The sequence below is a fragment of the Muntiacus reevesi genome, chromosome 18, assembly GCF_963930625.1.
Source record: "Muntiacus reevesi chromosome 18, mMunRee1.1, whole genome shotgun sequence".
Lineage (NCBI taxonomy): Eukaryota > Metazoa > Chordata > Mammalia > Artiodactyla > Cervidae > Muntiacus > Muntiacus reevesi.
Genome location: NC_089266.1, coordinates 15,183,043 through 15,195,435, shown reverse-complemented (window position 1 = coordinate 15,195,435; position 12,393 = coordinate 15,183,043). Strand labels below are relative to the sequence as shown.

Genomic DNA, 12,393 nt, shown 5'->3' with positions numbered 1-12,393 from the left:
TTTTCTGTTTCTGTGTAACCTCAGTGATATCTGCCTTAGTCTCTTAGGGTACTCAAGTATTATATTTTAAAGGGAATACTTAAATGTCTAATTAAATTAAATAAATGTTTCTGTCACATAGTTAAAATTTCTGTACTATATATATAAGCAGAATGGTTAATTCCTAATAGCACATTTAAAGTGAATTTTTAATAGTATTTGGATAGCAAACCAACTTTTCTAACATATTTTCCCACATTTTCTTTTGTAGTTTTGTGAGTCCTAGAATAGTACAATCATGTTTCGGAATAGCCTCAAGATGCTTCTTACTGGAGGAAAATCAAGTCGTAAGAACAGATCAAGTGGTGAGTAACTCTGCTTCATTTATTTTGTGTGATGATTTAGAAAAGAAAGTTCTCTTGGGATCTGAATCAATACTACCACAGTTCATATATTTTATTAAATGGCTTATTTAACTTAGAAAAAAAGTTTACATTCCTATAGGTTGTCATATTTTTTATTAAGAAGAACACTTGAACACTTATCAGGAATAGTCAGGTAAATGAAGAGTTTTGAAGGAAAAATGCTTATTTCAGATATATGAGAGTGGGCTTCTGTGGTGGCTCAGAGGGTAAAGCATATCTGCCTGTGATGCGGAAGACCCAGGTTCGATCCCTGGGTTGGGAAGATCCCCTGGAGAAGGAAATGGCAACCCACTCCAGTATTCTTGCCTGGAGAATCCCATGGACAGAGGAGCCTGGTGGGCTACAGTCCATGGGGTCATAAAGAGTCGGACACGACTGAGAGACTGCACACTTATGCACAATGTTTCCATGCAGTACATATTAACGACCTTCCAGACCTAAATTTACTTTAAGAATTAACCGGTAAAATTATTTCAGTCCCAGATACTCTTTGGGGAATGAGACTAAAAATAATAGAGATAGTCCTCAAAGAGTTATACTAAAAATGATATGTAAATTGAACATTTTTACAATCATTAAAAGATGTTTTTTTAAAAAAATAAGTGTGTAATTCTTAGACTTCTAAGGTAAAAACAAACCAAAACTGTATAGATAGTTTTTTGGGAGAGATCTTGAAGATTAATACACTATATATTTGTTTTCTACAAATGGATTGTTGATTTTTATCATATTTTCTTTCATTGACATGTAGTGATTTATAGTATTGTGTTAGTTTCAAGTGTACAACAGCAAGTCAATATTTTTGTAGATTATATTTCATTTATAGGTTATTATAAGATGATGTGTATAATTCTCTGTGCTATACAGTAAATCCTTCTTTCTATTATATTCTTTTAAGCTTTTCCGTTTCCTATTTTTATGCATTTGACAAGTTTTCATGGGTGGTATGGGCTTCCCTGGTGGCCCAGTGGTAAAGAATCTACCTGCAATGCAGTTGATACAGAAGACTCAGGTTTGATCCCTGGGTCAGATCCCCTGGAGAAGGAAATGGCAGCCCACTCCAGTATTCTTGCCTGGGAAATCCCATGGACAGAGGAGCATGGCAGGCTACTATCCATAGGATCCAAAGAGTTGGGCACAGCTGAACTGACTTAGCATAGCTTTGGTGGTATATTCATTATCATTCCCTTCAAAATATTTTTTAGCACTCCTTGTGATTTCTTCTTGACCCATGCGTATTTAAAGTATAATTGTTAATGTCCAAACAGTTGATGATTTCCTGGTCATCTTATTATTAACTTAGCTAATTGTACTCTTATCAGAGAACCTATCCTGTATTATTTTATTGTTTTTATATTTATTGAGATTTTCCTTACAGCTTTGCATACAGTCAGTTTTGTCTAATGTTCTTGATGTACCAAGTAACGTGGATTCTGCAGTTATTGGGTACAATGTAGGTCATTTTTGTAAATGGTGATCCTCAAATGTTTTATGTCCTAACTTTTTTTAAAATTATTTGCTGAGAAAGATGTGATTAAATCCTATACTATGATTGTGGAATTGTCTATATCTGGAAGCTGTCTATATCTGGAAGCTGTCTTAGGAAATGGCAACCTACTCCAGTATTCTTGCCTGGAGAATCCCATGAACAGAGGAGCTTGGCGGGCTACAGTCCATGGGATCGCAAAGTCGGACGTGACTGAGCCACTAACACACACACACACGCATGCGCACACACCCCATGAGGAAATATTCCTCTTTATTTTTAAATAATGCCTTTTGCTTGAAAGTTGACTTTGTCTAGTGTTAACATAGCTGTCTAGTATTGTTTTGATAGTATTTATAAGGTATAATTTGTTCTGTTCTTTTATTTTCAGCATATCTATATGGTTAAACTCTTAGTAGCACATAGTTGAATTTTCTTTTTGTATTCATTCAGACAAGTTTTTCCTCAAAAGAGATGTTGGAATTCATTTACATTAATTCAGCCAGTGATACAGGCTTCCCTCGTAGCGCGTTCAGTAAAGAATGTGTCTGCAATGCAGGAGACCCAGGTTTAATTCCTGGGTCTGGAAGATCCCCTGGAGAAGGAAAAGGCAACTCACTCCAGTGTTCTTGCCTTAAGAATCCCATGGACAAAGGAGCCTGGCACGCTACAGCCCATGGGGTTGCAAGAGTCAGACATGACCGCGATTAAACCACCACCAACCAGTGATACATCTGGGGTTTAGAATGGCACTGCTGTTGTTTTGTGCTTGTCCTGCCTGTTCTGTCCTTTCCCCCTCTCTTTTATTGCTTTATTTTGGATTGATCAGAACATTTTTTATATTCCATCTCTCTTCCTATTGATTTGGGGATTATGAACTCATTATAATTTGTTCAGTAACCACTTAACTTTAAGATTAAAACATCAAAGTTTGGTGTCAGTTGGTACTTTTATCCTCTCCTTGGACAATGCAAGAGTCTTAGAATCTTTACATTAGTTTAAATAGTTTGTATTTAAACTCCACAAGACATTATTATTGTTGTTTTACATAGTCACTGTTACATAGATTTATTCACAGATTTGACCTTTTTATTGATTTTTATTCCCTCCTTCCTTCACTTTCTAAATGGAATCACCAAATTTCTTTTTGTTTCTAGACCACCCTGTATAATTTCCTTTAGTTGGAATCTTGATGTGGCAAATTTGCTTCAGTTCTCTGAAAACACCTTTATTTTGCCTTTTTTCTTGCAGGATATTTTTGCTGGGAGTGGAGTTATATATTGGCACTTGTTTTCTTTCAGCACTTTGAAATATTGTTCATTGTCTTCTGGCTTCTTGAATTACTTCTGGTGAAAAGTTAGCTGTCAGTCTAAATGCTGTCTGCAATCTGTCTTTTATCTCTTTGTTTTTAATTTTCTAGATGTTACATTGATGTGCATAGGAGTGCTTTTCTTTTTAATCTATCTTTGTTTAGCTTCTATTTATTTATGTTTGTAAGGTTTTCAGAATATGTGGCTTGATGACTTTGATCAGTTTGGGAAAATTATTACTAATTATCTTTTTAAATTTTATTTTTCCCCATTTTCTCTTTGTTCTTTCCTTCTGGGACTCCAGTTATGCTTTTAATAAACTACATGTGTGTCATTTATGTCTCTTACACTTTCTTTCTATCCTTTTGTCTCTGTGCTTTATGTTGGATAGTATAAAAAAATCTGAGGCTTTTTGTTCTTGTTCGGTCGCTAAGTCATGTCTGACTCTTTGCAGCCTCATGGACTGTAACATGCCAGGATCCTCTGTCTTCCACTAGTTCCCAGAGTTTGCTCAAATTCACGTCCATTGAGTTGGGTGATGTCATCTAACTATCTCTTCCTCCGTCACCCCCTTCTCCCTTTGCCTTCAGTCTTTCCCAACATCAGAGTCTTTTCCAGTGAGTTGGCTTCCAATCAGCCCTTCCATCAGCCCTTCCAATGAATATTCAGGGTTGATTTCCTTTCAGTTAGTTCAGTTCAGTTGCTCAGTCATGTCCGATTCTTTGCGACCCCATGGACTGCAACCCGCCAGGCCTCCCTGTCCATCACCAACTCCCGGAGTTTACTCAAACTCATGTCCATTGAGGTGATGCCATCCAACCATCTCATCCTCTGTTGTCACCTTCTCCTCCTGCCTTCAGTCTTTCCCAGCATCAGGGTCTTTTCCAGCGAGTCAGTTCTTCGCATCGGATGGCCAAAGTATTGGAGTTTCAGCTTCAACATCAGTCCTTCCAGTGAATATTCAGGACTGATCTCTTTTAGGATGGACTGGTTGGATCTCCTTGCAGTCCAAGGGACTATCAAGAGTCTTCTCTAACACCACAGTTCAAAAGCATCAATTATTCTGCGCTCAGCTTTCTTTATAGTTCAACTCTCACATCCATACATGACTACTGGAAAAACCGTAGCTTTGACTAGACGGACCTTTGTTGGCAAAGTAATGTGTCTGCTTTTTAACATGCTGTCTAGGTTGGTCGTAACTTTTCTTACAAGGAGCAGGAGGCTTTTTATTTCATTGCTGTGGTCACCATCTGCAGTGGTTTTGGAGCCCAAGTAAATAAAGTCTGCCAGTGTTTCCCCCGTTTCTCCATCTATTTGCCATGAAATGATGGGACCGGATGCCATTATCTCAGTTTTCTGAATGTTGAGCTATAAGCCAACTTTTTCACTCTCCTCTTTCACTTTCATCAAGAGGCTCTTTAGTTCTTCTTCACTTAATCAGTGGGGAACTGATTTCCTTCAGGATTGACTAGTTTGATCTTCTTGCTGTTCAAGGAACTCTCAAGAGTCTCCTCCAGCACCACCATTCAAAAACATCAATTCTGGTGCTTAGCCTTCTTTATGGTCCAACTCTCACATCTATACATGACTACTGGAAAAGCCATATGCACCTTTGTCAGCAGAGTGATGTCTCTGCTTTTTAATACAGTGTCTAGGTTTGTCATTACTTTCCTTCTAAGGAGCAAGTGTCTTTTAATTTCATAGCTGCAGTCACCGTCTGCGGTGATTTTGGAGCCAAAGAAAATAAAATCTGTCACTGCTTCTACTTTTTCCCTTTCTATTTGTTGTGAAGTAATGGGACCAGATGCCATGATCTTAGTTTTTTGCATGTTAGTTTTAAGTCAGCTTTTTCAGTGTCCTCTTTCACCCCCATCAACAGGCTCTATAGTTCCTCTTCATTTTCTGCCATTAGAATGGTATCATCTGGATATCTGAGGTGGATATTTTTCCCAGCAATCTTGATTCCAGCTTGTGATTCGTCCAACCCAGCATTTTGCATAATGTACTCTGCATCTAAGTTAAATAAGCAGGGTGACAATATACAACCTTGACATCCTCCTTTCCCAGTTTTGAACCAGTCCATTTATTTCGTGTCCAGTTCTGCCCCCCACCCCCCACCACCCCCACCAAGTCCAGTTGTAACTACTGCCTTTGACCCACATACAGATTTCTCAGGAGGTGAGTAAGGTGCTCTGGTACTCCTGTCTCTTTAAGAATTTTCCACAGCTTGTTGTGATGCATACAGTCAAAGGCTTTAGTGTAGTCAGTGTAGCAGAAGTAGATTATTTCTGGAACTCCGTTGCTGTCTCCTTGATTCAGAGAATGTTGATAATTTGATCTCTGATTCTTCTGCCTCTTTGAAACCCAGTTTGTACATCTGGAAGTTCTCAGTTCACGTACTGGTGAAGCCTTGCTTGAAGAATTTTGAGCATAACCTTGCCAGCATGTGAAATGAGCACAGTTGTATGGGAGTTTGAACATACTTTCGCATTGCAATCTCAAAGAAGGAAAATGCCAAAGAATGTTTGTTCACTAACTTTGGTCTATAATCTGCTTTTAACTGCATTCAGTTCTTAATTTTAGTTTTTGTACATTTCAGTTCTAGAAATTCCATTTGCTTCATTAATTTTTTTTTAAATTTGGAAATAATTTTAGGTTTGCAGAAAAGTTGCAACAATAATACAAAAAACTCCATATACCCTCCCACAGATTCATGAACTTTTCACTGTATTTGTGTCAGCACTCTCTTTCTGTATGTACATACACAGAGCGTCTCCTCTCCTCTGCTTCACCCTTTCTGTCTCACTCTTTTTTAAAATCATTTGAAGATGGGTCAAATGCATCATGCCCCTTTACTGTTAAAAATTTCAGTATGTATTTCTTAAGGAGATTACTTTTTATAACCACAGTACATTTATTCACGTCAAGCAATTGTTGATATAATACTTTCATCCTATCTACCATTTATTCTCTAAATTTTGTCAGTTTACCTAGTGATTTTTAAATAGAATTTCATCCCTTTGTTTCCAAGATTCAGTCCAGAATAAGGTATTACATTACTTGTTATGTCTTTTTACTCTCATTTAATTAGTTTTGGTTTCACAGCCTTTCTTGACATGTTTGAAGAATAACTGAACTACTCCTAATTGTACATTTTTTTTTGCAATGATTAGATTCAGGTTATATATCTATGGTCTGAATGTTACATAAATGTATATTGTTTTCTTCTTAGGGTATTATAGCTGGAGGCGCACAATGTCCATCTGTTACTCATTTGTGATTCTGATGACCAAATCAGGGTACTGCCCGCATTCTCTGCTGTACAGATATGAATTTTCCCTTTTAACTTGAAAACAATTTATAGGTAGACACCATTAGGTTTTTTTAAAATATTCTTTCTGTTCTTTGTCAGTAGTATTTCAGTCTTGTCTCTTAACCTGTCTGAACAATAGTAAGTTGCTATTTATGTCTACATCTGTCTTAAAGTCTGTACCTATGATAGACACTCTATAATTAGTGTCTAATATAATTAGAAATAATTATATTTCCTCCTATGCCAATTTTTTTTGTGTGTGTGTGAGCTTTTCATTTTGGGTTAATTTTAGCTTTATAGAAGAGTTGCCAAGATAGTACAGAGAATTCCTGTATACTCATTGCCTGATTTTCCCTATTGTTGCATCTGTGTGTTACCATGGTGCATTTGTCAAAACTAAGAAACCTGCACCCCAATGTTCATCACAGCACTGTTTATAACAGCCAGGACATGGAAGCAACCTAGATGCCCATCAGCAGACGAATGGATAAGGAAGCTGTGGTACATATACACAATGGAATATTACTCAGCCATTAAAAAGAATTCATTTGAATCAGTTCTAATGAGATGGATGAAACTGGAGCCCATCGTACAGAGTGAAGTAAGCCAGAAAGATAAAGACCAATACAATATACTAACGCATATATATGGAATTTAGAAAGATGGTAACAATAACCCTATATGCAAAACAGAAAAAGAGACACAGATGTACAGAACAGACTTTTGGACTCTGTGGGAGAAGGCAAGGGTGGGATGTTTCGAGAGAACAGCATTGAGACATGTATATTATCTAGGGTGAAACAGATCACCAGCCCTGACTGGATACATGAGACAAGTGCTCGGGCCTGGTGCACTGGGAAGACCCAGAGGAATCGGGTGGAGAGGGAGGTGGGAGTGGGGATCGGGATGGGGAATACATGTAAATCCATGGCTGATTCATGTCAATGTATGACAAAAACCACTACAATATTATAAAGTAATTAGCCTCCAAATAATAAAAATAAATGGAAAAAAGAAACCAACATTGGTACACTGCTATTAGCTAAACTCCAGATTTCTATTTGGATTTCATTAGCTTTTTCATTAAAGTCCTCATTGTGTTCCAGAATTGAATCCAGAGAACTATATAGCATTTACTTATTGCATCTCTCTGAACACTGATTGGATTTGACAGAAGACAAATAATAGTTGACATCACCATACTGGTTAAGTTCCCCCAACTCCACTGACCACATTTTGAAAGAAGCACACACAGGCGCACACACACACTCACTCACTCACTCACTCACTCACTCACTCACTCACTCGTACATGTCAGAGATCTGAACTGCCCTCAAATTTGACATTTAAAGGAATAGTTTATGCAAAATTTGTTTTCTGGTCAAGAACTGTGATTTTCTTAGTTTTTCGCTTTTGATAACAGCAGTAGGATTTTCTGTCCCTTCATAACAGTTAATCCATATAAAATAGCTAGTAGAAAAAGAGTTCATTTCAGTCTCTCAGTCATGTCCGACTCTTTGCGACCCCATGAATCCGTCTCTCAGTCATGTCCGACTCTTTGCGACCCCATGAATCACAGCGCGCCAGGCCTCCCTGTCCATCACCAACTCCCGGAGTTTACTCAAACTCATGCCCATCGAGTCACTGATGCCATCCAGCCATCTCATCCTCTGTCGTCCCCTTCTCCTCCTGCCCCCAAGCCCTCTCAGCATCAGGGTCTTTTCCAATGAGTCAACTCTTCGCATGAGATGGCCAAAGTATTGGAGTTTCAGCTTCAGCATCAGTCCTTCCAATGAACACCCAAGACTGATCTCCTTTAGGATGGACCGATTGGATCTCCTTGCAGTCCAAGGGACTCTCAAGAGTCTTCTCCAACACCACAGTTCAAAAGCATCAATTTTTCGGCACTCAGCTTTCCTCACAGTCCAACTCTCACATCCATACATGACCACTGGAAAAACCATAGCCTTGACCAGACGGACCTTTGTTGGCAAAGTAATGTCTCTGCTTTTTACTGTGCTATCTAGGTTGGTCATAACTTTCCTTCCAAGGAGTAACCGTCTTTTAATTTCATGGCTGCAGTCACCATCTGCAGTGATTTTGGAGCCCAAAAAAATAAAGTCTGACACTGTTTCCACTGTCTCCCCATCTATTTGCCATGAAGTGATGGGTCCAGATGCCATGATCTTAGTTTTCTGAATGTTGAGCTTTAAGCCAACTTTTTCACTCTCCTCTTTCACTTTCATAAAGAGGCTCTTTAGTTCTTCTTCACTTTCTGCCATTAGGGTGGTGTCATCTGCATATCTGAGGTTTATTGATATTTCTCCCAGCAATCTTGATTCCAGCTTGTGCTTCATCCAGCCCAACATGTCTCATGATGTACTCCGCATGTAAGTTAAATAAGCAGGATGACAATATACAGCCTTGACGTTCTCCTTTTCCTATTTGGAACCAGTCTGTCAGGCCGTGTCCAGTTCTAACTGTTGCTTCCTAACCTGCATACAGGTTTCTCAAGAGGCAGGTCAGGTGGTCTGGTATTCCATATTAAGATGCAGATGCTGTGTAGATTTTTTGCTTTGAGTACTAGGTGAGTGATTTATTTCTAAATACTATGCTTATTAGAGGTAGGCACCAAATTTGTGCTTTAGCAAGATTACCAATCATTGTATTCTAGACATTTAAACAACTGCTGCTTTAGTAGTGATCATATTATTAAACCATATATGTCAAGGTTCTACTGTAGTATTAAAGCTTATTATTTTGATTTACTAGGTATTTCATTATGTCTATAATGATTTTGGGGGGTCTTATTCTAGTACTTTTTCTTTTCCATGGTTTTTCATGTAAAATGTTTATAATTTAGAGTAGCTATAAAAATAGTGATTTGTGTTCTGTATAGCAGGAATTTGAAGAGAAGCAGTCTGTTTTTCTTCAAGTGTTCTCCGAGACAGAAATTCCAAAGCAAGAATAAATTTGATATTAAAAGGAAAAGATGTGTTTATGGAATGATATCATTATTGTTTTCATCATCACAGTTTTTTTTTTCTTTAATCATTAGTGAATAATTGGGTGGGTGCTTTATTCTTTATATTATTATTTTTGGCTCATGGCTTATTTTTAAAATTAGTAAGGTAAGTTTTGTCATGACTTAATCATTTGTTTTATTTTAGAGAACCATTTTAATTTTTAGTTTGGAAAGCATTCATGATAAAGGAAATTGGCTATTCTAATTCACTCTTTGAATAGTTGATCTGAAATTTTATGTGGGCCACTAGATGAAGATTTAACAAATAGATTTTATGTCAAGTAATAACAAATGAATTTTCTCAGGCATCTCATGTCCTCAAAGGACATGTGAATATCAACTTTGAATTTTATAGCTTACTTCAGATTTATAATGTGAAAATTGTTTCTGATGTATGTAGGACTTGGAACTCTTGTGAAAAGACAACTGTGTGGTTCTTTTGAATTATGAATGATAAAGGAAAAATATGTGTTTTTGTGTTTTGTAAAATTTAAATATTTATATATTTTTAACTATAGTTTTTATTGTTTACAGTCATGCAAGTAATTAGTAAAAGTTCCAGTACAGCTCTTTGATATAACTAATGCCGCTATTTGGTATCATTGTTTTGGTAAATCGTCATTCAGGTATGAGGGAAAAAATACTATCAAGTTCAGATTATCCAGAAACTCAGAAAGTATAGTACCCCTAGTATAACACAGCCACTGGAAGAAAAAAATATCTTGAGGCTATCTCCTTCCAAAATAAAAAATGAACATGAAAAAGCAGAAATGCAGAAAGAAAAGTAAGCAAAGTAAATAAAACTATAGTTAAATGTAAATAATTCCTGATAATATACTACAAGTAGAATTTGTTCCAGGAAGGCAAAGATGTTTCTGTATCAGAAAATCAATGCAAATTTTTACTTAGAAAAAAAATAAAGCCACATTATTATTATATTCTGCTAAAGCATTTTATAAATTTGAGCAGCCATTAAAAACATCATTAATATAGAAGGATACTTTAAATGTAATAAAGGGTATTCACCAAATCCAACAGCAAATAATCATTCTAAACAAAGAAATGAATCAGCCAATTCCATTAAAACAGAAACATGATAGAGATTTCTCCTATTATCAGCCTTTTTCAAAATTGTTTATAAGTTCCTAATATCCAATAAAGACAAGGAAATAAAGTGACTAGAATAAATATTGGAAAAGACAAGACAGTGCCATTTTTATTTTTAAGCAAGGTAAAAACCCCAGAATTCAGTAAATATCTATTAGAAATAATAATGTTATTTGGCAAGGTGATTGACACTTTTAGCTCTGCCAGTATTTACTGATTAGGAATGTAAATGAGAAAAAAAATTACATTCACAGTGATAGCAGCCATCAAATTTCTCAGGAATAGATTTAACAGGAAACCTTATTGAAGTGCGTAAGACTTTGGTTCAGTTCATTTGCTCAGTTGTCCAACTTTTTGTGACCCCATGGACTGCAGCACGCCAGGTTTCCCTGTAAGACTTGGACAAATAGAAAGACATATCATGCTTCTGGATTTACATATAAATTTATTTCGGTTCCATTCAGGAAACAGGTTCATTTTCAGTTGGATTCAGTTCAGTTCAGTCGCTCAGTCATGTTTGACTCTGCGACCCCATAGACTACAGCACATGAGGCTTCCCTGTCCATCACCAACTCCTGGAGCTTGCTCAAACTCAAATCCTTCGAGTTGGTGATGCCATCCTGCCATCTCATCCTCTTTTGTCCCCTTCTCCTCTTGCCTTCAATCTTACCCAGCCTCAGGGTCTTTTCCAGTGAGTCATTTCTTCACATCAGGTGGCCAAAGGATTGGAGTTTCAGCTTCAGCTTCAGTTCTTCCAACGAATATTCAGGGCTGATTTCCTTTAGGGTCGACTGATTTGATCTCCTTGCTGTCCAAGGAACTCTCAAGAGTCTTCTCCAGCACCACAGTTCAGAAGCATCAGTTCTTTGGTGCTCAGCTTTCTTTATGGTCCAACTCTCATATCCATACATGACTACTGGAAAAACCGTCAGTTCAGTTTAGTTCAGTCACTCAGTCATGTCCGACTCTTTGTGACCCCATGGACTGCAGCATGCCAGGCCTCCCTGTCCATCACCAATTCCTGGAACCTACTCAAACTCATGTCCATTGAGTCTGTGATGCCATCCAACCATCTCATCCTCTGTCATCCCCTTCTCCTCCTGCCTTCAATCTTTCCCAGCATCATAATCTTTTCAGATGAGTCAATTCTTCACATCAGGTGGTGTAAGGATTGGAGTTTCAGCTTCAGCATCAGCCCTTGCAATGAATATTCAGGCTGATTTCCTTTAGGATGGACTGGTTGGATCTCCTTGCAGTCCAGGGACTCTCAAGAGTCTTCTCCAACACCACAGTTCAAAAACATCAATTCTTCTGCACTCAACTTTCTTTATAGTCCAACTCTCACATCCATACATGACTATTAGAAAAGCCATAGCTTTGGCTATATGGACCTTTGTTGGTATAGTGTCTCTGCTTTTTAATATGCTGTCTAGGTTAGTCCTAGCTTCTCTTCCAAGGAGCAAGAATCTTTTAATTTCTTGGCTGCAGTCACCATCTGCAGTGATTTTGGAGCCCAAGAAAATAGTCTGCCACTGTTTCCATTGTTTCCCCATCTATTTGCCATGAAGTGATGGGACCAGATTCCATGATCTTAGTTTTCTGAATGTTGAGTTTTAAGCCAACTCTTCCACTCTCCTCTTTTGCTTTCATCTAGAGGCTCTTTAGTTCCTCTTTGCTTTCTGCCATAAGGGTGGTGTCATCTGCATATCCGAGGTTATTGATATTTCTCCCAGCAGTCTTGATTTCAG

At 37.6% G+C, this 12,393-nt stretch overlaps 1 protein-coding gene across 3 annotated transcripts in view; it reads left to right on the top strand.

The window, feature by feature from the left end:
* Window positions 1-12,393, top strand: part of TANC2 (tetratricopeptide repeat, ankyrin repeat and coiled-coil containing 2) — a 373,034-nt gene that overhangs the window by 38,516 nt on the left and 322,125 nt on the right. For all 3 annotated transcript variants that reach the window (XM_065909779.1, XM_065909778.1, XM_065909776.1), the window contains exon 2: window positions 251-344. In XM_065909779.1, the coding sequence (XP_065765851.1) occupies window positions 278-344 (67 nt within the window). In that variant the 5' untranslated portion in view covers window positions 251-277. The remainder of the gene's footprint in view (window positions 1-250; window positions 345-12,393) is intronic.